Source organism: Mastigoproctus giganteus, chromosome 1 (assembly GCF_048544385.1).
Source record: "Mastigoproctus giganteus isolate SK-2022 chromosome 1, ASM4854438v1, whole genome shotgun sequence".
NCBI lineage: Eukaryota > Metazoa > Arthropoda > Arachnida > Uropygi > Thelyphonidae > Mastigoproctus > Mastigoproctus giganteus.
This window is the reverse complement of record NC_143575.1, coordinates 66,577,669-66,604,905: the sequence shown is the minus strand read 5'-3', so window position 1 is coordinate 66,604,905 and position 27,237 is coordinate 66,577,669. Positions and strand designations below refer to the sequence as shown.

At 36.8% G+C, this 27,237-nt stretch overlaps 1 protein-coding gene across 1 annotated transcript in view; it reads left to right on the top strand.

Moving 5' to 3' along the window:
- Nucleotides 1-236: 236 nt before the first annotated feature.
- Nucleotides 237-27,237, top strand: part of LOC150090866 (uncharacterized) — a 190,894-nt gene continuing 163,893 nt past the window's right edge. The window contains exons 1-2 of the mRNA XM_090375150.1: nucleotides 237-343; nucleotides 26,678-26,924. Coding sequence (XP_090231276.1) covers nucleotides 26,738-26,924 — 187 coding nt within the window. The 5' untranslated portion in view covers nucleotides 237-343; nucleotides 26,678-26,737. The remainder of the gene's footprint in view (nucleotides 344-26,677; nucleotides 26,925-27,237) is intronic.

The following is a 27,237-nucleotide window of genomic DNA, read 5'->3' as shown; positions in this document are numbered from 1 at the left end:
ATTTAAGTTCCTCTCGTCGATGACGCGAAGAACTTTAATGGTTTTTTTTCACTCGGTGGCCGAGTTTGTCGGTCAGTGGCATGACAGCAAGGTCTGTCCCCTGACTGGTGTTTATTTTTCAATTTTTTTATTTATTGTTTTGTTTCCCTCAAGCTGTATAATTTGCCTCTACTGCTACGACCATTTTGTTGTAAGAAGATATATTAAATTTTTGCCGTTAGATTTCGAAGTTTAGAGGGCGCTGTGTTCTAAAATGGTGTTTTTGATCTGAATATTCCGAGAATTAATTTTAAAAGAAGTAGAATATTTTTTAATCAGCTTCTGTGCGATGGTTCTTTTAAATGTGAGTATAAAAAACAGTTAGTCTTTACAATCTGGTACCCCTTCTGATTGATTGTTGTTAGTAGCAATGATTGACATGCCTAGCCCCATATACCACCCATCTCTTGCCACTGATTCAAAACGGGTTTCCGATTTTAAAATCAGTAACTTGTTTTCCGATTTTATTTTTAAAATTTCTGTTATTTATTTTTTACTTGTTTTTTATTATTATTATTATTGTTTTTAAAATTTTCATCCCTATAATAAACAGTAAAGCTGTTTTATGTTGTGTTTTCCATCAGATTTAGTAGAGGCATATGATGAAAGAAAGCAAGCTTATACAGCATCAGCCAAAAAAACAAACAAAAAAAAAAAAAAAAAATCCCATTTCACACAACCATTCGCTCCAAAAGTTGTCCAGCTCTTCCTTGAATTTATTTAATTAAGCAATCAACTTCCACAACGACAGATGGAAGTTTGTTCTAGCAATCAACTACCCGCCGACTAATGACAAATTTCCGAACGTCTATTCTTCTACAACTCTCCTTCCTCAGTTTCAATTTATGCATCCTTAGGTTTGTCACCTGAGCAAGAAGAAGGATCCCATCAGCATTGAGCCTGCGAAATGGGAAGGTTTTTTTTTTTTTTTTGTCTAATGCTGTATAAGCTTGCTTTCTTGCATTATATGCCTGAACTAATGCTAATGCTCAACCTATTCAATGCACTATACACCTCAGTCAGATCATGTTGCAGGTGTCTAGTTCTCCAGGTGCTGCAATTTGCACAATTTTAGCCTTTCTTGTAAGAGCACCCCCTCATTTCCCTCACAAACCTTGTTGCCCTTCTTTGTACTTGTTCCAGAAATTCTACATCCTTCCTAAAATGAGGCCTCCAGACCTGTACACAGTACTCAAGGCGTGGCCTGACTGCCTTATACAAAGGAATAATCACCTCCCCTTCCCTTCTAGCAAAATTGCTGAATATGATTGACAAGACCCATGAACTGCTCTGGCAGCCTGTCTGCACTGTCAGACAGGCTGCCAGAGCAGAAAACTTGATATCTGACTGCACAATTACCCACAGATCTTTTTCATTCTCTGCCACCACGAGTATAGTACCACGCATTTAGTATATTTTTCTAGGGTTACTTCTTCCAAATGGAAAGTACTGTATGCAGTACTTTGCATTTGTCAATTTTAAACTTCAGTTGCCACTTCTCAGCCCATCTACCCAACTTTTTGAGATTCTGTTGCAGTAGCATACTCTCATTACTGTCATCAACAACCCTGCCAACCTTCGTATCACCTGCAAACTTGGACTCAAAGCCACGTATACCTTCATCAATATTGTTACTAAATATACAAAACAACAATGGGCCCAAGGAAACTCCACTAATAATGTTAGTCCACAAAGAGCGATGTCCATTGATTAACATTCTCTGTCTTCTCTCACTCAACCACCCTTTTATCCATTGTAGCAACTTGCCTAATTTTTTTCAGCCTGGTCTGTACTTGTTAACAGGAGAAACTGTTTTTACAGGGATGAGATACACTTAAATAGAAAGGGTGCAAGAATATTTGTTGATGTTATCGAGGCAGTGTTAGATGGATCGGAAAACTGCTAGCTCGGGTGGGTAGAAGGACTAATACATTAACAATAGCTGCTGTCAGAAGTAAAAGTGATTCTTGCAGTGTTTCTATTGGAATGAGCAGCAGCCTGGAAAGCAAGGTGCGGGGGATTTCAGAGACTGCTGGGCGTCATCACTGAACAAGTAAATACATTGGCTGTGTGAGGGTAGCTAAGAAAAAGAACAGGTGCATGTATATCTACGTGTACACGAATGCTAGGAGTTTGGTAAATAAACTTGATGAATTTGAAGTGTTGGTCAAAACATCAAAGGCAGATATTGTTGGGATATCAGGAACGTGGTGTCACACAGATATAAGGAATGCAGAATTGGAATTTTTGGAGTATAGGAAGGGAGGAAGGGTTATGCTATTAGTTAAGAAACACATCAGATCTAAGGAAGTGCAGCCAGTTGAAATGGGTGGACAGTGCAGTGTTGAATATGTTTTGTGTGACATAAGTGCTGGGAAAGCAAAATTGAGAGTAGGAGTGGGTTATAGACTTAATGACTCTGATGAGTATAACGAACAACTGTACAGAGAAATAGTCGGCCAGTAAAGCAGATTGTCTTATAATGGGAGATTTTAATTTCCCAGATATTGACTGGAATTTGTGGGTTGGTCACTCACACACTAGCAAGGATTTTATGGATTTATTGGATGATGTTTTCTACAGCAGCATGTTTGGGAGGCAACTAGAGGGAGTAATACTTTTGATCTGATTATAAGTAGTGATTCTTCATGCCTTAAGAATCTGCACATAAAGGAACCACTGGTTGGCAGTAATCACAGTGTGCTGATGTGTGAATTACTCAAAGAAGTAACTACCATCAGTGGTAAAGGGAAGGGTTTTTGCTTTTGTAAAGTTGAGTACGGTGGTCTAAGACAGTTTTTAAATTCTATACAGTAGGAACAATTGATCATGTTACCAACAGCAAGTTAAAAACGGGAAGCATTCAAAGAATTAATCTTGGAAGCTTCTAGTCTTTTCGTATAACTAAGAAATATTGTTCAAGGTTTAGGGCTAAATGGATGTCACCTGAACTAATGAGACATCTGGCAAAGAAGAAAAATGCATGGGATATATGGTAGATATGGTAAATATAAGCTGGTCTGTAAGCAAGTGAAAAAGGAAGTTAGGCAGGCAAATTCAGATTACGAGAAATCTTTGGCAAAGGATGCAATGAAAAACAGGAAACAGTTCTTTACTTATGTAAGCTCTAGAAGGAAGGAGATGAATTAGAGTGGTCCACTGGATATCGATGGTTCAACTCTTGATGATCCTCCTAATTAGCTAGCAAACTGAATGAGTATTTTGCATCTACATTTACACATGAGAAGATATTCAGAGAGGGGAATGCCAGCCAAAGATATTAAACTCCAGCAGTGAGCTAAATGATTTTATAATAACTGAAAGAAAAGTGGAGCAGAAACTGTTGAAAATAAACACAAGCCACAACTTGAGTACCTGTACACAGTACTCTAGGTGTGGCTTGACCATTGCTTTATACAAAGGGACAATTACCTGCTAGCAAAATTCCTGTATATCATTGACAAGACACCACGAGCTTCTCTTGCAGCCTTTTTGCACTGCTCTGAAAACTTCATATCTGACTGCAAAATTAACCCTAAATCCTTTTCATTCTCTACTATCCTGAGTGTAGTACCATCCAGTTGATATGGTACTCTGAGCATACTGCTACCCATATGCCACTAATGTAGCTACCCTTTTTCGGCCCCAGAGGCAAAGAACATGTTCGTGCCCCTACTTAATTAATGAAAATTGCAAAAACAGGAGATAGCCAAAGACACTGGGCCTGGAGGCAATTGCCCTGCCTGCCTACATGGAAGCTACGCCGCTGCCATATGCAGTACTTTACATTTGTCAATGTTCAACTTCAGTTGCCATCTCTCAGCCCATCTGCTCAACTTTTCCAGATCCTGTTGCAGAATCGTACTGTCATTAACAACCATGCCAAATTTCATATCGTCTGCAAACTTAGACCTTAATCCTTATATATCAATATCATTGATAAATACCGAAAACAGCAAAGGCCCAACACTGAACCCTGGGCGACTCCACTAATAACATTAGTCCATGAAGAGCAGTGTCCATTGATAACTACTCTGTCTTTTCCCACTGAACCATCCTTTTATCCATTGTAGTGACTTGCCCTTAATGCCATGCTGCTCCAGCTTGTACAGTTGTTTTCGATGTGCCATGGGAACCAAAGCTTTTGTAAAATTCGAGTATATGATTTCAAAATTATTCTTTGCATCCAATTCCTTTGTCACTCCATCATATTATCCAGTCATATTTGTCAGACAAGGTTTCCCCTTAACAAACTCATGCTGTGTTTGAACTAAAACTGCAGTCTTGTCTAGATGGTCTTGCATCACTTCCTTAACCACTGACTTCATTATTTTTTCTGGAACAGAAGTCAAACTAATAGGTCTGTAATTACTCGTGTCACCTTATGATTCCCTCCTTTGTGAATTGGGAACACATTTGCACATCTCCAGGCGTTCATAGGACTCTGAGGGACATTCCTCAGAGTCCTACGAAGCTTTCATAATTATGGCTAAGGGTTTGCTTGCTGCCTCCTTTAATATAACTAAATAGATCCCATCTACCCCAAGTGTCTTCCTTATGTTTAACTTCAACAATTTCACTTCCACTTTGCTCTCAGTTATTACAAAATCATATAGCTCCCTGTTAGAGTTTTATAAAATTCTGGCATTGCCCTCCTTGAATAACTCATCATATGTAAATGTAGATGCACAATATTCATTCAATTTATCAGCTACCTGAGCGTGATCATCAATAGTCAAACTCTGTTAAGTGGACCATTCTGATTCATCCATTTCCTTCTACAGTTTACATAAGTAAAGAACTCTTTGCTGTGTTTCTTTGCATCCTCTGCCAAAGATTTCTCATAATCTGCCTTCACTTGCCTAATCTCGTTTGTGAAATGATTACAGACCAGCTTATATCTGCCATAGGCTTGTGTCGCTTGATAATTTATATGCATCCCATGCATTTTTCTTTTTTGCCACAAACCACATTAATTCATCTGATATCCATTTCGGCCTAAACATTGAACAATATTTTTTAGTTGGTATGAAAAGCCTAGTACCCTCGAAGATTAATTCCCTGAATGCGTCCCATTTAGAATTTGCTGTTTTAAACATCATCAGTTGATCTTACTGTATGGAATTAAAAACTACCTGCGATCACTGTAGTCACCTGTATGAAAGAAAAATCCTTCCTCTTACCCCTGATGGTAGTTGCATATTTAAGTTAATCCCACATCAGTACACTGTGATCACTGTCACCTAGTGGTTCTTTTATCTGCAGATTCTTAATGCATGAAGAATCACTGCTGATAATCAGATCAAGGGTATTACTCCCTCTCTTGCGTCTCGGACATTTTGCTGAAGAAAACAGTTATCTAATAAATCCACAAAAGTCTTGCTAGTGTGTGAGTGACTAACCCGCAAGGTCCAGTCAATATCTGGGAAGTTAAAATCCCCCATTATAACACGGTCTGATTTACTGGCCCACTCTATTTCTCTGCACAACTGTTCATTGTACTCATCAGAGTTATTAGGTCTATAACAGGGGTGGCCAACTTAATTTGTGATGCGATCTACTTTTTTCCTTCAAAATGTGTCGCGATCTACCAACTCAAGAATTTAATTGCACATGGTTAAAAAAGTTAAACAACACATATTGAAAAATGTTGTTTATAAATTTTAAAATTCAATACAATTCAGAATTCTTATTTTAAATTCATACGTATTTAAACTTTTAATTTATGTGAAGTTTGTGTTTTCATGTCATCTTCCAAGCTTTCCAAATGGGACTATACTCTGATAAGGCCAACCGTAAAGAGTCTTCTGTATACAAGTCCGCAAGAATAGAGCGATACTTTGTTTGTTGCAAATACAAAAAGGCCAATTCACATAGATATGTGGAATCAAAACAGGAATTTAAAAGTTCACTGCATTTTTTTATATTTGGGTACTTTTCTTGGCAAACATATTTCCAAAAGTCTTTTTCTGATGATCTGGCTTTTAGGAAGATATCGTTTCACAATGTAATAATTTCATTTTCAAGGAATATTTTCTCCATGTGAAAAATCTCATCTATTTTTTTCTGTAATTTGTTTTGTATCTAAATCGACATTAAATGGATAAGAAATATATTGAAAAATGTCTTCAATTGTTTTAAAATCACTGAATCTGGTTTCAAAATCGTCCACAATTTTCTCAATTTCAGAAACATATTTCTCACTATTAAATTAAAAACAGGATATTTTTGCAAATGATCTTGGATATTTGCAAAATGATCGAATTTTTTTCCTTCGTGATCCTTAGCCATTGCCAAAAATTGATATTTATGTGCAGAAATACTACTAATCATGTCACCCACATTTTTATTTTTTCCTTGTAATTTCATATTCAGATCACTTAATTTACTGGTAAAATATTCCAAAAAAGCCAGATCACACAACCACTCCATATCTTGTAGCTGCTGATAATCATCTGGTAATTTCATTCAGCAAATTTAGAAATCTATCTCTGTAGAAACTTACCCCAACTCGGCCACCTCACATCTGTGTGTAATATTAGATTTGGTTCTTTTTCATTGAATTGCATTTTGAAAAGTCTCCTTCGAAGAGATTGTCCTCTGATGGAATTCAGATTTTGAAAGCTATGTCTGTAACACTTTTAGTATTTAATCTTTTGCTGGTTAACACTTGTTGGTGGATGATACAGTGGTAACTCAAAATATCTGGGAATTCATCACTCTTTTGGCACAATGCAATGAATCCGTTAAGATGCCCCGTCATTGCTTTAGCTCCATCCGTTGTTATTGATACGACCCTAAATAGTGGTAATTTATTTTTTCAATAAAAGTTTTGAATGCTTTAAATATATTAAGACCTCTAGTTCTTTCTTTTAACGAAACCATACCCAGTCGTTCTTCTCTAGTGGCAGAATAATCGAAAACCATACGAATAAAAACGAGCAAGAGAGCTGTATCACTGACGTCTATAGATTCATCCAGTTGTAAAGAAAAGGACACGCAATTAGTAATATCAGCTTGCAATTGTTCGCTCACACTTCTACTCATTTTTTCGATGTGTCGCATCACACTATTTCGAGTTAATTGCAGATCTTGAAGAGTACTTTTAATTTCATTTTTTTTAAAAAATTTTCATAAAAAGAATCTTATTTCTAAAAATGCGTCTTTGATGAATTGACCATCAGAAAACCATATTTTTGCAAGAAGATGATTCATTTTAAATGATATTACAGTTATTGCTTCATGGCAAATTAGGTGCCATGAAGAAATGTTGCGCGAATAATCTGGATTTAAGTTTAATTAATTTATTTTTTCTAAGGTCACTACTAGGCAGAAAATTCGATTGGTATTTGCCGTGGAATGCCTTTCTAAATTTCCTTTTTTGGGTATAGCCATGGAAGCATTGCAAATCAAAGAGCAAGATTTTTTCTTTTATCAATACAAAAAAAGTATTCTAGTTCCCACTCACTCTTGATGAAAATGATATGTTTTACTCTTTTTCATAGTATTTATTTTAAATCAAAGGATATTAAATTATCTTTTAAGTACTGCCCAGTTATTAATATTAAGTAAGCTAAATAAGAATTTCACACACACACTATGCCCTCCACAGTGTAACTGCATGAATTTTCAGTCAACAACAGGGGGCTCACATCTTGTGAGTGGGGGGTTAGCACACCCAGGGTCCTGAGCTGGATATCATCATTCTTCTCTTTCGTGGTGATTCCTTTCTACTTCTGACTGTGCTCTGTCTCTCAGGGTAGCTCAGGAATTTTTTTCAGCTGGTGCATCATAAGCCTCAGGCTTCCTTGCACCATATGGCTAATAATAATAACAAGCTGTTATTTTTTACTGTTACTTTTTACATTTTAACTGCTTCTATAGGGATGGGATACACTTAAATAGAAAGGGTGCAAGAATATTTGCTGATGCTATCGAGGCAGTGTTAGGTGGGTCGGAAAACTGCTAGAGTGGGGGAATACAAGGACTAACAGATTTACAGTAGCCACTGGCAGAGGTGAAAGTGATTCTTGCACTGCATTGTATTGGAATGGGCAGAAGCCTGGAAAACAAGATGCAGGATGTTTCAGAGACTGCTGGGAGTCATTGTGGTACAAGTAAACACATGGGTTGTGTTAGAGTAGCTAAGAATAGGAACAGGTGCATGTATACTTGCGTATACACCAATGCTAGGAGTTTGGTAAATAAATTTGATGAATTTGAGGTATTGCTCAAAGCATCAAAGGCAGATATTGCTGGGATATCGGAGATGTGGTGTCACACAGATATAAGGAATGCAGAACTGGAATTTGGGGAGTACAACGTCTATAGAAAGGATAGACAGGATAGGAAGGGAGAATGGGTTATGCTATTAGTTAAGAAACACAAAATCCAAGGAAGTGAAGCCAGTCGACATCGCTGGACAGTGCAGTGTCGAGTCAGTTTGGTGTGACATAAGCATTGGGAGATCAAAATTGAGAGTAGGATTGTGCTATAGGCCTAATGACTCTGATGAGTAGTATAAGAAACTGTACAGGGAAATAGAGTGGGCCAGTAAATCAGAGAGTCTTATATCGGGGGATTTTAATTTGCCAGATATTGACCGGAATTTGTGGGTTGGTCACTCACACACTAGCAAGGCTTTTGTGGATTTATTGGATGATTGTTTTCTACATCAGCATTTCGGGAAGCAACTAGAGGGAGTAATACTCTTGATTTGATTATCAGTAGTGATTCTTCATGCATTAAGAATCTGCAGATAAAGGAACCACTAGGTGGCAGTGATCACAGTGTGCTGAAGTGGGATTTACTCAAAGAGGTAACTACCATCAGGGGTAAAGGGAAGGGTTATTGCTTTCGTAAAGGCGACTATGATGGTCTGAGACAGTATTTAAATACTATACAGTGGGACCAACTGATGATGTTACCAACAGCAAATTCAAAATGGAAAACATTCAAAGAACTTATCTTGGAAGCTACTAGGCTTTACATATCAACTAAGAAATATTGTTCAAGATTTAGGCCTAAGTGGATGTCAGATGAACTAATGAGACATATGGCAGAGACGAAAAATGCATGGGATACATGTAAATTTACATACGACACAGAAGCCTATGATAGATATAAGTTACAAAGGATGTTAGGCAGGCGAAGACAGATTACGAAAAATCTTTGGAATGGGATGCAAAGAAAAACAGCAAAGAGTTCTTTACTTATGTAAACTCCAGAAGGAAGGGGATGAATCAGATTGGTCCACTTGATATTGATGGGTCAACTGTTGATGATCCTGCTCAGGTAGCTAACAAACAAAATGAATATTTTGCATCGACATTCACATATGAGGAGTTATTCAGCGAGGGGAATGCCAGAAGTGTATTCAACTCTGGCAGTAAGCTAGATAACCTTGTAATAACTGAGAGTAAAGTGGAGGAGAAATTGTTGAAGATAAACACAAGAAAGGCACCTGGGGTGGATGTGATCCAGTTATATTAAAGGAGGCAGCAAAGGAAGTAAGCAAACCCTTAGCCATAATTATGAGAGCTTCATTGGACTCAGGGGAGATACCCATAGACTGGAGATGTGCAAATGTGACCTCAATTCACAAACAACAAGTTCAACAGTTGAACCATCGAGGATCAAAGGCTGACACAAGTAATTATAGACTTGTGAGTTTAACTTCTGTTCCAGGACAATTAATGGAGGGACTGGTTAAAGAAGCACAGCAGGATCATCCAGACAAGACTTCAGTTATAGCTCGGACACAGCATGGTTTTGTTAAGGGAAAGTCTTGCCTGACCAATTTGATTGGATACTATGATGCAGTCACAAAAGAACTGGATGATAACTTTGATATTATATACTTGGATCTTAGAAAGGCTTTTGATACTGTTGCACATGGAAGACTGCTGCACAAATTGGAGCAGTGTGGCATTGGAAGAAAATTGCTGCTATGGATAAAGGGGGAGGTTGAGGGGGAGAAGTCAGAGAGTGGTAATGAATGGACACTGCTCATCGTGGACCAATGTTATTAGTGGAGTTCCTCAGGGTTCAGTGTTGGATCCATTATTGTTATCTGTATTTATAAATAATATTGATGATGGTATATCAAGCTTAATGTCCAAGTTTGCAGACGATACAAAGGTTCGCAGGGTTGTTAAAGACACTACTGATGCTGTGCTGCTGCAACAGGATCTGGAAAAGTTGAGCAGACGGGCTGAGAGGTGGCAAATGAAGTTTAACCTTGACAACGTATCAACTCTGTGGTACTACACTGACAGTGGTTGAGAATGAAAAAGGACCTGGGGGTAATTGTGCAGGTAGATATGAAGTTCTCTGAGCAGTGAAGATGGGTTGCAAGAGTAGCTCATGGTGTCTTATCAATGATATACAGGAATTTTTCTGGCAGGGATAAGGAGGTGATTATTCCCTTGTATAAGGCAATGGTCAGGCCACACATAGAATACGTATACAGGTCTGGAGGCGTCATTTCAAGAAGGATGTAGAGCTGCTGGAACGAGTACAGAGAAGGGCAACAAGAAGGGCAACAAGGGAGTCTGCTGACGAGGCTACTAGCGACGGTCGTGTTCAAAGCCGCTAAGTGGATTTTTCTTATTTATTGATTTGAAATTATTGTTTTTCTAAAACTTTTTATTTAAATTTAGTAATATAACATTATTTTGTGATTTTCTGATTAATTTGGTGTATTTATTCTTTACTCGGCCTTGTAATTGCATAAAAGTATCGGTAAGGGTTTCCACGTGTTTCAACTCCGCTACCGTTCGTAAATTTCCCGCCATTGTGATACGATAGCGTTAGTTGAACTTCGTTAGCAGTTAAATTGTACGTTTAAATAAATACATATAACGACTTAGATTACAAACGTAATATAATTAATTATATTTAACATAATTAATAACATAACATAATTAATTATAATTAATTAATAAATTAATAGAATCATGACTCAGACCAGAGCAGCAAAGCAAAAGGCTCAAGCTAATGGAAGTGCTGTGGCTCAGAGCAGAACTGAGGGGGGCAGTTGTCCTCTGACTCACAGCCTTATAAAATGCACTGTTTGCTTGATGTTTGCAGAGCAATCGGGTACGGGACATGATACTGCCATGGGGGATGTCTTTGTGTGTGCGCGCGATGCAAGGAGTGTATCGATATCAGGCAACAACTCGGCGTTCTTGTGGGCCTATATGAGAGCTTGAAGGACAGGGTGGATGCCCTCGAAGAAACTAAATTGAGGGGCCCATCAAGCTCTCAGCTGCCCACATCAACGCCAGAGCTTGCACTTGGGCATCGCGTGACACAGAGGCAACCCCCAAGGCAGAATGCGCTGGTCCTGAAGGAACTAGTAGTTGTTGGTGACTCTGTTGTCAGGGAAACGGGGAACATGCTTTGTAAAAAGGATAGGTGGAACAGGACCAGGGTATGTCTGCCAGGGGCAAAGGTTGATGACGTTGTAGAGCGAATATCATCTTTTAAGGGCACAAAAGGTGATATAGTTGTACACGTTGGCACTAATAATATTAAGAGTAGGAGACCGGCAGAATTACTTAACAAGTACAGGTCACTGCTGATCAAAAGCCGAGAATTAGGGTTGAATTTGAAAGTGTCAGCAATTCTGCCCAGACACGATAGGAGGGAGTATATGATGAGAGCCTTGTCGATCAATTCGACCCTGGAAAGATTGTGCAAGGCTCAAGGGGTAGAATTTTTTTCAGCCTGGACTGTACTTTTTAACAGGAGAGATTGCTTCTACAGGGATGGGATACACTTAAATAGAAAGGGTGCAAGAATATTTGCTGATGCTATCGAGGCAGTGTTAGGTGGGTCGGAAAACTGCTAGCTTGGGGGGAGACAAAGACCAATAGATTGACAGTAGCCACTGGCAGAGGTGAAAGAGATTCTTGCACTGCTTCTATTAGAATGAGCAGAAGCCTGAAAAACAAGATGCATGGTATTTCAGAGACTGCTGGGAGCCATTGCGGTAAAAGTAAACACATGGGTTGTGTTAGGGTAGCTAAGAATAGAAACAGGTGCAGGTATACTTGTGTGTACACCAATGCTAGGAGTTTAGTAAATAAATTTGATGAATTTGAGTTATTGCTCAAAACATCAAAGGCAGATATTGTTGGGATATCAGAGATGTGGTGTCACACAGATATAAGGGATGCAGAACTGCAATTTGGGGAGTACAACGTCTACAGAAAGGATAGACAGGATAGGAAGGGGGGAGGGGTTATGCTATTAGTTAAGAAACAAATAAAAACCAAGGAAGTGAAGCCAGTCGACATCGCTGGGCAGTGCAGTGTTGAGTCAGTTTGGTGTGACATAAGCATTGGGAGATCAAAATTGAGAGTAGGATTGTGCTATAGGCCTAATGACTCTGATGAGTATAATAAGGAACTGTACAGGGAAATAGAGTGGGCCAGTAAATCAGAGAGTCTTATAATGGGAGATTTTAATTTCCCAGATATTGACTGGAATTTGGGGGCTGGTTACTCACGCACTAGCAGGGCTTTTGTGGATTTATTGGATGATTGTTTTCTACATCAGCATGTTCGGGAGGCAACTAGAGGGAGTAATACTCTTGATTTGATTATCAGCAGTGATTCTTCATGCATTAAGAATCTGCAGATAAATGAACCACTAGGTGGCAGTGATCACAGTGTGCTGAAGTGGGATTTACTCAAAGAGGTAACTACCATTAGGGGTAAAGGGAAGGGTTATTGCTTTCGTAAAAGCGACTATGATGGACTGAGACAGTATTTAAATTCTATACAGTGGGACCAACTGATGATGTTACCAACAGCAAATTCAAAATGGGAAGCATTCAAAGAACTTATCTTGGAAGCTACTAGGCTTTACATACCAACTAAGAAATATTGTTCAAGGTTTAGGCCAAAATGGATGTCAGATGAACTAAGGAGGCATATGGCAGAGAAGAAAAATGCATGGGATACTTACAAGTTAACACATGACACAGAATCCTATGATAGATACAAGTTGATATGCAACCAAGTTACAAAGGAGGTTAGGCAGGCGAAGGCAGATTACGAGAAATCCTTGGCAAGGGATGCAAAGAAAAACAGCAAAGAGTTCTTTACTTATGTAAACTCTAGAAGGATGGGGATGAATCAGATTGGTCCACTTGATATTGATGGGTCAACTGTTGATGATCCTGCTCAGGTAGCTAACAAACTAAATGAATATTTTGCATCGACATTCACACATGAGGAGTTATTCAGTAAGGGGAATGCCAGAGGTGTATTCAACTCTAGCAGAAAGCTACAGAATCTTGAAATAACTGGGAGTAAAGTGGAGGAGAAACTGTTGAAGATAAACACAAGAAAGGCACCCGGGGTGGATGGGATCTATCCAGTTATATTAAAGGAGGCAGCAAAGGAAGTAAGCAAACCCTTAGCCATAATTATGAGAGCTTCCTTGGACTCAGGGGAGGTACCCATAGACTGGAAATGTGCAAATGTGACCCAATTCACAAAGGAGGATCAAAGGCTGACACAAGTAATTATAGACCTGTGAGCTTAACTTCTGTTCCAGGAAAATTAATGGAGGCACTGGTGAAAGAAGCACTGCAGGATCATTTAGACAAGACTTCAGTTATAGCTCAGACACAGCATGGTTTTGTTAAGGGGAAGTCTTGCCTGACCAACTTGATTGGATACTATGATGCAGTCACAAAAGAACTGGATGATAACTTTGATATTATATACTTGGATCTTAGAAAGGCTTTTGATACTGTTGCACATGGAAGACTGCTATACAAATTGGAGCAGTGTGACATTGGAGGCAAATTGCTGCTATGGATAAAGGGGTGGTTGAGGGGGAGAAGACAGAGAGTAGTAATCAATGGACACTGCTCATCGTGGACTAATGTTATTAGTGGAGTCCCTCAGGGCTCAGTGTTGGGTCCATTATTGTTTTCTGTATTTATAAATGATATTGATGATGGTATATCAAGCTTAATGTCCAAGTTTGCAGACGATACAAAGGTTGGCAGGGTTGTCAAGGACACTACTGACACTATGCTGCTGCAACAGGATCTGGAAAGGTTGAGCAGATGGGCTGAGAGGTGGCAAATGAAGTTTAACATTGACAAATGTAAAGTACTACACATGGGAAACAGCAACCCCAGAGCAGCGTATCAACTCTGTGGTACTACACTGACAGTGGTAGAGAATGAAAGGGACTTGGGGGTGGTTGTGCAGGCAGATATGAAGTTCTCTGAGCAGTGCAGACTGGCTGCAAGAGTAGCTCATGGAGTATTGTCAATGATATACAGGAATTTTTCTAGCAGGGATAAGGAGGTGATTATTCCATTGTATATGGCAATGGTCAGGCCACACCTAGAGTACTGTATACAGGTCTGGAGGCCTCATTTCAAGAAGGATGTAGAGCTGCTGGAACGAGTACAGAGAAGGGCAACAAGATTAGTGAATGGAACAAAGGGGTGCTCTTACGAAGAAAGGCTTAAGTTTTGCAAATTACAGTGTCTGGAGACTAGGCACCAGCGAGGTGATCTGATAGAGGTGTATAAAGCCTTGAATGGTTTAAGCATGCTCAATTCTGATGGGATTCTTCCTCTAGCTCAGAAAAATCACCTGAGAGGGCATAAATTCAAATTGAGGAAAGACAGATGTAGGATAGACGTGCAGAAATTTGCCTTTAGCCAGCGGGTGGTTGGTTGGTGGAACAGACTCCCATCCCTTGTGGTGGAGGTTGATAGCCTAAATAAGTTTAAGGCTCAGCTGGACAGGTATTTTGAACGAACTGAGGGGTGAAGTGGAAGTGGGTTTTTTTTTTTTTTTTTTTTTTTGGCTGATGCTGCATAAGCTTGCTTTCTTGCATCAAATGCCTCTACTAATGCTAATGCTAATTAGTGAATGGAACAAAGGGTTGCTCTTATAAAAAAGGCTTAAGTTTTGCAAATTACAGTGTCTGGAGACTAGGCCATTGCGAGGTGTATACAGCCTTGAATGGTTTGAGCATGCTCAATGCGGATGGGATTCTTCCTCTTGCTCAGAATAATCACCTGAGAGGGCATAAATTCAAATTGAGGAAAGATAGATATAGGATAGATGTGCGGAAATTTGCCTTTAGCCAGCAGGTAGTTGGTTGGTTGGTGGAACAGACTTCCATCCCTTGTTCTGGAAGTTGATAGCGCAAATAAATTTAAGCCTCTGCTAATGCTAAAAGCTTACTTAAAGTAGTCATGTGCAACAGATTTGTAATAAGCTTATGCAGTGGGGCACATAATAATAATAACATTTAGATTTTGACTAATCTATTTTTTATATACATACAGTATATTTAAAATTTGTCGTGATTGACCGAAATTAAAGCCGCGATCGACTCGTTGGCCACCCCCGGTCTATAATATACTCCTACTCTCATTTTTCCTCTCCCGGTGTTTATGTCATACCAAGCAGACTCAGCATTGCATTGTCTACCAATGTCAACTGGATGCACTTCCTTAGATTTTGTGTTTTTTATAACTGCTCCTCCCTTCCTGTCCTGTCTATCCTTTCTGTATACGTTGTACTCCTCAAATTCCAGTTCTGCACTGCTTATATTTGTGTGGGACCACATCTCTGATATCCCAACAATATCCACTTTTGATGTCTTCACCAGCACTTCAAATTCATCAAATTTGTTTACTATTCTCCTAGTATTGGTGTACATGCAAGTATGCATACACCTATTAAATCAAAGTTGTTAGACAAGACTTCCTCTTAACAAACCCATCTTGTATCTGAATTATTATTGCACCCTTGTCTGGATGATCCTCTAATTCTTCTTTAACCAGTGACTCCATTATTTTCCCTTGAACAGAAGTTAAACTAACAGGTCTGTAATTACTTGTCACCTTTTGTTCCCCCTTTGTGAAGTGGGGTACCTTTGCACATCTCTAGTCCATGGGGACTTTCCTTAGTCCAAGGCTGCTCTTATAATTATTGCTAAGGATTTGCTTACTTCCTTTGCCACCTCCTTTAATATAACTGGATAGATCCCATCCGTTCCAGGTGCCTTTTCTCTGTTTAATTTCAACAGTTTCTCCTCCATTTTGCTCTCAGTTATTAAAAAATCATTAAGCTCCCTGTTATGATTTTAATAAGCTTCTGGACTCCAATTCCCTACAGAATTCCTCGTGTGAATGTAGATGCAAAATACTTATTCAGTTTGTAAGATTCCCGAGCAGAATCATCAACAATTGAACCATTGATATCAAGTGGACCAATCTGATTCATCCTCTTCCTTCTCGAGTTTACATAAGTAGAGAATTCATTGCTGTTTTTCTTTGCATTCTTTGCTGAAGATTTTTTTTGTAATCTGCCTTCGCCTGCCTAACCTCCTTTGTTACTTGGTTACAGACTAGTTTATATTTGCCATAGGTTCTGTGTCGCCTGATAATTTATATGAATCCATGTATTTTTTTCTTCTGCCACAAGCCTCATTAATTCATCTGACCTCCATTTGGGCCTAAACCTTGAACAGTATTTCTTAGTTGGTATGAAAAATCCTAGTAGTAGGCTTCACGATTAAGTCCCTGAAAGCTTCCCATCTAGAATTCACTGTTGATAACATCATCAGTTGATCCCACTGTATAGAATTGAAAAACTGTCTGAGACCACTGTAGTCACCTTTATGAAAGCAAAAGTCTTTTACCCCGATGGTAATTATATCTTTAAGTAAATCCCACATCAGTACACTGTGATCTCTGCCACCTAGTTGTTCCTTTATCTGCAAATTCTTAATGCACTAATAATCACTGTTGATAACCACATCAAGAGTATTACCCTCTCTGGTTTTTTCTCGAACATGCTGCTGCAGAAAACAGTCATCCAAAAAATCCACAAAAGTCTTGCTAATGTGCAAGTGACCAATCCACAACTTCCAGTCATTATCTGGGAAGTTAAAATCACCCATTATAATACAGTATGATTTACTGGCCCATTCTGTTTCTCTGTACAATTGTTCATTGTACTCCTTAGAGTCATTAGGCCTATAACACACTCCTACTGTCATTTTTGCTTCCGAAGTGTCACACCAAACTGACTCAACATTGCACTGTCCATCTATGTGAACTGGGTGCACTTCCTTAGATTTAATGTTTTTCTGAATTAACAGCGTAATCCCTCCTCCATTCCAACCTGTCTATCCTTTCTATACACATTGTACTCCCCAAATTCCAATTTTGCATTCCTTATATCTATGTGACACCACTTCTCTGATATCCCAGCAATATCCTCCCCCCTTTTGATGCCTTGACGAGCACTTGAAATTCATTAAATTTATTTTCTATACTTTTCTAGCATTGGTTTACATGCACGTATACATGCACTTATTCATAGTTACCCTAAAACAGCCCTAATTAGTGGGCATGTGCTATCAACTTTAAGTAGCCTTACTTTCCTTTAGGCTTGAATAGTTTTCAACAAGCTTTTTTTTATTTTGTCTATAAAAAAATCTATTGCAGTTACTACATTAAAAAAATTTGTTTACAAAGTCTAAGCATTTATTCAGTTGACTGAATTTCCAGTTTTCTTAGTTGGTATGAAAGTTTATTGTAGGACTTGAACGGAATTTGTAGTGATATTTCAAAGAATGAAGTTTTCAAATAGTCATGTTACTTGTCCTTGAATTATAGTTGTGTATGCCATAAATTCCTTTAAATAGCAGGGGCTCACATCTGGTGAGTATGGGCTTGGCACACCCAGGATCCTCAGCTGGATATCATCATTCTTCTCTTTCTTGGTGATTCCCTTCTACTTCTCTCTCTCTCTCTCTTGGGGGAATTCAGAAATTTTTTTTTTTTTTTTTTTTGGCTAGTGCAGTATAAGCCTCAGGCTTCCTTGCACCATATGGCTAATAATAATAATAGCCTTTTCTATGCACTTTACAGTTCAGATTAAAACAGAAAACTGGTTACATCTGCCTTGCACTGAACATTTTAAGAGGAAAAAGAAGCGTGTATATTATAACGACTGTATCTTCCGAACAGGAATGTCAGTAGAGTAGCTGCCAGACTTTTATCTGTCAATTCCAGTAACATCCAAAATAATTAACAAAATGTATACATTTTGCATACTGATAGAAATGCGATATAAGACTAAACATTTAACTAGTTATAATGTATCCAGATCAGGTTAGATTCATTTTATTTTCTTTCCTTTTTATGAGAGGATTAATGCTTTTTAATGTACAATAATGCATCCTAATTGGAAAGACACCCTTTCTAAAAGTCAACATCCAAGTCTGGTTAACATCTTGGCCAGATTCACAGCAAAAAAATGAGAAGCAAGCATTTAACATTTCTAGTAGCTCATATTGTATGATAGCCTGTGGTGCTTTGTCATACCTGTGCACCTCAATACTGTTGCTTCAGTTGTGCATAGATCCCACAGAGGATCTATTTGAAATTTTATTCAAGTGCTATCCTTTATTATATTAAGATAGTAGAAAAAATGTTGATGAATAAATTGGCCTTCATGAATTTATTGAATGATCATATTGTAGTCCAATAACTGATATGGTTTTTGACCGGGTGACTTCCAGAATCCAAGTTACCAAACAGGTTTAGCTTTACAGTCACGAATGATACTACAGAGTGATTCAAAAGGCATATGACTCAATATATTTTAACTTGTATTTCAGTTAGTATTTAATATTCATCAGTTAACAAGGAAGGTCTTCCATTATGTTTCTTATCATCAAAACTTAGTCTCATAGAAATGGTATCGCTGTTCCAGTCAGAATCAAACTTCATCAATTTGTCAAAGAAAAAACTATACAATTAACAATTTGGGTTGCACAAAGTCTAAATCTGTAGATAAGGTGTACACACAATTTCAGTGTATGCCATATCTGTAGACAGTTTTGGGATATAGTTCTTTAACTATAAATTTTAAAAGTTATGTTGAGACCTATCAGATGACCTACCACCACTGCCAAGTTAAGTAGTCATAATTGGTATTTAATAGTATTAAAAAATATAACATGTTTATATAGTAATATCAGGAGTGTTGCAACAAATTGAGCTACTGATCAAGTGTTTTAAGCTGATATTAACTTCAACTTGGTGTCATATTGAAATTAGTGATGGGGTATTTCACTGTGATGATTATAATATGTTTAGGAGAGGGTATAAGAGAGCAGAGTTATGCCTCTTATCAGACATGAATTGAAAGCAGTTAGGCTGTTCCCTGAGTCCAATCAGGCTCAGGTGGAAAAAGAATCAGTATGATGTGAGTTGTCTGCAAATAATGTAAAGTTGATATTTTATATGCCTGATGATTGCCGGGGAATATGATAAAAATCTGTTTAGGCAACTTGAATGGGTAAGAAAGGGCAAATGCCTCATTATGGGAAACTTTAACTTACCTGACATTGAGCAACTGTTGCTTATTTCAACATGTCAGAGAAAGTACAAGAGGCCCAAATATCCTTAACTTAGTCCTAATTAAGGATCCAAGTGTAATCAAAGATTTGACAATGCAAAAATCTCTACAAGTAGCAACCACAGTATTGTAAAGTGGATAGTGTCAATGGAAAGGGAAAGGGTTTCAGTTTTAAGAGGAAGGGGGGGCTATAGTCAGTTTAGGATCTTCTTAGGCTCTGTCAACTAGGGTCTTGATTTCAGTTTGCTGGATATGAATGTGCAGTGGGAAATGGTTAAACAAATTAACCTGGAAGATACAGACATATTCATTCCAGTATTACAAAAGGAGACTGGTAAAATGGATGACAAGAGAGTTGAAGGATCTTATATGTCTAAAACATGGGATAGTTACAGATTGTCACGTGATTCTGCCACATAGAACTATAAGCAGATATGTACCAATATTGTGGATCAGATAAGAGAAACAAAAGCCAGGCATGAGAAATCACTGGTCAGAAAGGCTAAGAATGAGGATAAGGAATTTTTCTCATATGTTAATAGAAAAAAGAACACGATAAATCATATAGGTCTTCTCCAGTTCCGAAATAGTGAAATCATAGACACTGCAGCCAGAATTGCAGACAAGAGGAAGAAGAGAAGAAATTATCTAACGAAGAACTTATTGACTTGCAGACAGCGATAGTCAATGAAGAAAATGCTGACGAAGCTCAAGACAAACCAAATGAGGAGTCAAGACGCTTCATCACCAGAGAGAGATGGTAATGGCATTTCATGAAATTGCATCGGCAATGGCGAGGTTTGAGAAGATGAATCCTGACAGCGAACGATTCTAAAAAGTTAAGAGGGGCGAATGAGATGCTTGCTTGCTACAAAGAAATCTACAATGAAAGGAAAAAAGCCACTGTCCAGTCATCCATTAATATGTTCATTCGTAAGAATGACCGGCTGACCCCTTCTAAATCTCCTCAGCCTCCACAGCACCTTATTTATCAGCTGAAGGCGTCGATTCTGGCAACGATGCTTGAGAGTTAAAACTTACTGACGTTATGCCTATCTCCTATCTTTTTTTGTAATTTTATAATTTCAAAATTTTTTAAATTGCCGCTTTTGTAATTTTTCCTGCGCATGAGATAAAAAAAATTGAATAAATACAATAAATAATTCTATTCACATGTTTGTCGAACATTTCTTTGATTCAATCAATTCAGAGAGCACAGTTACGAGTGGTGCACAACCATGAGGGAAATTCTGACTTACATGGCATTCCACGGAACGATACATAAATCAGAACGCTATGTAAGTTCCTTATGCAAGTTGGTTCCTGTATAAATACTGTAAGTTCATATATATCACAGTACAGGTATGCATTTATGTAATATGTATAAACTTTGCTAATGCATAAAAACTTCAATTTCTGTTAAAATATAACCTGGTTGGGTCTAATAAACCCATACATTTATATTTTTGTTTGTCCATTACTCATTTTATGCAGTGTTTTGTCAGTAATCCTAGTACTCTTTCCCCTACATCAGTTAATTGTAAGTGGAATTTGGTTTAGGAAATATACTGGTACTGTCTATGTTCTGTTCTGTGAGACCCAACATAGGCAGTGACCTTGTGTAAAAATAAAAAAGGTTTGTTTCTTTCAATTTCTCTTTTTGATTTAGTGTAATTCTTTGAAGGCTGTATCTTTATTTTAATTATATAATGTTGGTGTAAATACACTGTAGTTAACCCATAAATTTGAACTACATAAGTAGTATAGAAGGCATAATTTTAATTGTATCTCATATTGTGGATGCCTTCACAACGAGATCGCGGTATTGCACTACTTCAAATAAATAATGCTTCTCTAGTAGAGAAGACTACTGTTATTTATTTTCAGAGGATACCACCACCCAGAAGATCATTTCGAAGCTATTGGGCTTCATCATCAGTGGTCGGGCAGGTACCCTGGTAATGCAACATGCCATCGCAGTTGCAAAGTTATTTTAATGGATTTTTGCAGTAGAAATGTAAAAATTTCTCTCATTCTAGTGGCATACACTAAAATGATTTAGATTAATTTTTTTTAAAATTACTTTTGTCTTGAGCGATACTGCAAAGAACTTTTAGGAATTTATTTTTTTTTATTTGTTTGTTCTCATTACAGTACTATGAATATTAATAAATCTTGATTAGTATTATTATTAGTGGCAAATGATTCTAGAAAGCAAGCTTATATAGCATCAGCAAAAAAAAAAAAAACAAAAAAAAAAAAATACCCACACTTCCTACGTTACTTGTCTAGCTGCTCTAATAAAATTTATTCAAACTACCTGCCTCTGCAACACCAGATTGAAATTTGTTCCTGTAATCAGTTACCCACTGGCTGAAAGAAAAATTTTTCTGCACATCTGTCCTACAACCATCCTTCCTTAATTTAAATTTTCTCTCTCTTTTGTGTTGTCTGAGCAAGAGGAAGAATGTTATTAGCCCTTAAGCATACTCTGAGTAAGCATAAGCTTACTCAGTCTATTAAAAGCCTTAAATACCTCAGTCAAATTTCCTCCCATGTACCTAGTTCTCATTGCCCTTCTTTGCACCCATTCCAACAGATCATCCTTTCTAAAATGAAGCTTCCAGACTTGTATTCAGTACTCAAGATATGGCCTGACCATTGGCTTACACAGTAGGTTAATAACCTCCTTATCCCTGCTGAAATTCCTGTATATCATTGACAAAACCCCTTTCAGAAAACTTCATGTCTGACTGCACAGTTACCACCAGGCTTTTTTGTTCACCACTACACTCAGTGTTGTGCCACATAGGTGGTATGTTATTCTGGAGTTAGTGCTACCCATTGGTAGTAATATCTTGCATTTTTGAATGTTAAACTTCAGTTGCCACTTCTCAGCTAATCTGCCTAGGTCTGTTGCAATTTTCCCCCCGATTACTGTCATTAACCACCCTGACAACCTTTGTATCAACTGCAAACTTCTTCAACATTAAGCCTGTTATGCTTTTATCAGTATCATTAATAAATATTGAAAACAACAGTGGGCCTTGCATTGAACCATGGGATACTCCATTTATTATTATTATTATTAGCCATATGGTGTAAGGAAGCCTGATGCTTATATGCTGCACCAGCCGAGAGAGAGAGAGAGAGAGAGAGAGAGAGAGAGAGAGAGAGAGAGAGAGAGAGAGAGAGAGAGAGAAAGAAAGAAGAAAGGAATCACCAAGAAAGACAAGAATGATGAATATCCAACTCAGGACCCTGGGTGTGTCAAACTCATACTCACCAGATGTGAGCCCCTGGGGGTGTTTTTATAATATTAGTCCAAGAAGATTTGTCCAGTTATAACTACTTTCTGTCCTGCCACTTAGCCATCCCTTTATCCAAAGCAATAACTTGCCTCTAATGCTAGTGGTCCAATTTGGATAGCAGTCTTGCAACAGTTTTGTTTATATGTCACACATCACACATTTTGATTGGCCAGTTAAGGCTTGATCAGTGCCCATATTTTCCAGAGCTGTTTGTGAAAATCAATAGTACAACAAATCTAAGCTGAATCATGGATTTCTTAAGCACCATGGCATCATAATGCTTAAAGTTTTAAAATTAGTTTTAATTATGGAATAATTTAGTGCTATTATCAAATTTATATACGATAACTTACTGTTTATTGTAAATTTATTAGAATCCTTCTAGCACTCCACCATGAAAAACTTATACACAATTATGGTCCAGTCATCACAAGTCATTTCTTTCAATTCATTTGAGTAGTTTTTTTACCCAAAATTCATACTGAATCCTACATCCTTTTACTATTTTAAAATTTTAATTAATATAATTAACTATTTTACTATTTTAATTAATATAATAAAATAGTAAAATATAATAAAATTTTTACTATTTTATTATATTAATTAATAATAATAATTAATAAATTATTATTAATTATTATTATTATTAAACCTCCACAGGTAATAAGTCATCTGAGAGATGCCACTGTTTTAAATTTTTCCAATATTTTTTAAAAATTGGAAATGAAATCCAATCCATGTACCTTTCCTCACCAGTATTATCTAAATAATCATACAATGTTTTCTATTTAATTTTGATATACTATGGATTACTAGAAATCAACTTTGGTTTATTGTTTAATAGATGGAAGGTGAATGAAAGTGTCATTCTTTCTTGTACTCAACTTTTATTCTCATATGGCATCTGTGAGATGCTATCATTAGTTGTTTGCTTTTGCCATATAGCTTTGGTTTTACTGACCAAACACAGCTAACAAAAACAAAGATGTTCATGTGGTGTCAGCCAGACACTAGAGGAGTGTCTGTTTCAATTCAAGTGACCCTTGAAAATTCTAAAAATAAAAACATTCTTTATTACTAATTTCTGGTATTTATTTTTTTGTTTCGTATTTTATAATTAAGTTTAAATCACAATTAATTGTTTTAAATTCAGTAAAAAAGCTAAAAATTCGTTTTTTGTAATTAAAACAAAAAAGGTGTCTCATCAATTCCATGTGAATGTGTTTGTTCCATTTAGAGTGTGAACAACAGACTGATAAAAATAAATAATATTAATCTTCAAGTGGCATCAAAAGTCACAGTATCAAGTTTGTTGGTATATGTTGTAGTTCTCTCATTTGTGTGCGGTTTTTCTTTTTTTTTTGTTCGAATAAAGGCTGGAAGTTGTTTAAAATTGTGCACTTGTATATAATTAATCACATCTATTGTTTGTTTTAGTAAGAGATAGAAAGTTATGACAAAATTATATTTTGTTTTAAATTGCAACAGTGCGTCAACATCGACAGCCATCTTTGTGGGCACATGTTGGACTTAGCACCTCCTTCAGTTTTCCTTGTAATAAGGTAGTGTGAAATAGTGGTGATTGTTTGTTCTTCATTATTTTAACATTAAATTTTTAAATGAAAATTTTTAAAAATATTTTAACCTTGTTGGTTAAAAAAGTTAATAGGCTTGAAAAAAGCTTTATTTGTGGGTAATGATGTACTTTTATGCCAACAATGAGAGAGAGAGAGAGAGAGAGAGAGAGAGAGAGAGATGCTTTTTTTTTTTTTTTTTTTTGCATCCATTGTTTTCAAATTTTAACATAATTAATGATGCAGATTAGAAGTCAGATCTATACTGGAGGAATGAAATTCACATGGCTATTATTCTAATAGCTAATTTGATTGATTTTTTAAGTTTTATTTATTTTGTGTCTTCGTGACAGTTAATATTGGTAATAAACAGGTCTTGCTGGATCAATCAATTACTGATTGAGCAAGACCTGATTAGTTCATGAAAAGAGTTAGACCTTTATAAAATTACATGTTAGCATACTGCTTCAAACAATTCCTCTCCTTTTTAATTCAGAAGAAGCTCAGTTTTTACTTAATTCTTAAAGAAAAAAAAAATCAAACTTAAAAGAAAATATTAAAATTCTATCAGAAAGATCAGTGCTGACACTGAAGCAGAATCATTACAGGGCAGCAACTGCCACTTCATATAAAAATAAATTTTCTGTTTATACTCCAGGACAACCTAATGGTTAGGGGAAGTTCACAAAATAGACAGTATTTAGACACTGTATTTAGCAGTCATGGGCTTGAACCCCAGTTACTTGATGCCCATGTACTTATGCACCTGTGTACCTGACCACTGGCACCTCCGTAGCCAGGTGGGAAGGAGCAGCATTGCGTAGCACATGCTTCTTGTTTAGACCCGGGGTTCGAGCCCATCACCACCAAATGCGAGAATGCGGAAAGGTCAAGGGATTGACCACCGCATATTCCCGGAGCAATATGGCCTTAGTTGCTAATGCTCCTAAAAACCAAATAACAACAACTTGCCTGACCACTCGGCTATGGCGGTTGCAGTCATAATGACAGAGTCCAGCTAACGTGTATATGGTTCAACTATTCATGATGCTTTGCCCTTTTTGATAGTCTTGTTCATATTTTATTATTATTTTTATTTATTCTTTTTTATTTTTCCTCAAACCTGCATTTTGCACTGTTTCCGGGTCCTGCCCTGGAACTAGGCTAACCAGCCTTGGCTCACCTTTTCTTCTTTCTCCCTCTGTGCAGGATAGATAACCACTCACATTTTTTTTTTTTTTTTTTCCCCTCTTACTCTCTCTCTACTGGCACCCCAACTTACATCTTCCTCTTCACTGTGGGATTAAAATTATTTAATTATTCTGTAATTATTATTATTTATTATATTTTTTAATTAATTAATTTATTATTTTTTTTTCATTTACTTAGCTTCATTTTTTTTTTTTTTTACTCGTGCTCTGTTCTGACAACTGGGATGTGGACTATCATTGGTGCCAGACAGCTCTCCCTTTTTTTTTTTTTTTTTTTTCATCACAGGGAATTTATTTTATTTTTCTTATTTTATTTAATTATTTATTTTATTATTATTATTTTTTAATTAATTTATTTATTATTTTATTTTATTTTATTTCATTTATTTATTTATTTTTATTTTTTTAATTTTTTTATTTATTTATTTATTTTTTAATTTTATTTTTTTCATCATTATTTTATTTATTTAATATATTTTCTTTTTCATCACGGGGAATTATTATAATTATTTATTTGTTTATTTTTATTTTATTTATTTATTTATTTATTTATTTTATTTTTTTTTTGTTTTTTTTTTTTTGCACCACGGGAAATACATTTTGTTTCTGTTTTTAGTTTATTTAATTTTTATTTTATTTATTTATTTCTTTTTCCCCTCTCTGGAGTGGGCCCCCAGAAAATCTGGCCCACCTTTTGGCAACATCAGGTGGTTCAGAGTCTCGTATCGAGACAGTATGTGCTCCATTGGGACTGGCCCACCTTCCCGTGGTGTGGACGAGTACCCAGAATCATCTATCTAGGTGACTGATGCTTCTGGGTAGCCAAGAGGCCAGAACAGAACAACAGAACACACACACACACACACACACACAATACACACAAACCGATGTCACACACATCTGGCCCATTTGTAGTGATACTGTTCTTCACAGAGATACGAGGCGGAGTTGAACTCACATTCTAGGAGCCGCCCTTTACAAAAACACATGTCCACATGTCCACATATAGAGAAAGCAATAGATTGATACGTTTTCATTGCATTCATTTATATTGCAGCTTGTTTAAATGCACATAGTATATGTATATATATGTTCTATAACTGATTTCATTACAGAACTTCTTGCCATAATTACTGTATTTGCAAACTTATTTCAAGTGGGCATCTTGACGTAAAATGTTGGGAAGGATTTTATTTTATGAAGTTATCAGATTTGGGAGATTCAACCTTCATCCAGTAACAATATTAGGATTACTGCCTTCAAGAGCCACTATTCATACTCAGGTTGGAATGCAGCTTACAGCGAAAGACAAAGCTCTCACTCCTGTGTTGGATAGTGGTACATCTAAGTATATTGAGAGAGGTGAGTTCAGCATGCTAATGAAAAGTAGTTTATATCACTTAGTAAAAATATATATTTTTATAATGTATAGCCTTATTATGGCCTAAAAGCTTCTATTTTTAAGATCAAAGACGAGTTACGGATTGTATTGAATTATTGACCTCCAAACAAAAATATTAAACACAGAGAGAGAGAGAGAGAGAGAGAGAGAGAGAGAGAGAGAGAGAGAGAGCGAGCGAGCGAGAGCATTGTTTTAGTTAACCCAGTATTTTGTAGTTTACTTTTATTTCATTTATTTTAATGCGAGAGATTTCCCAGTTTTGAAACTATAAAT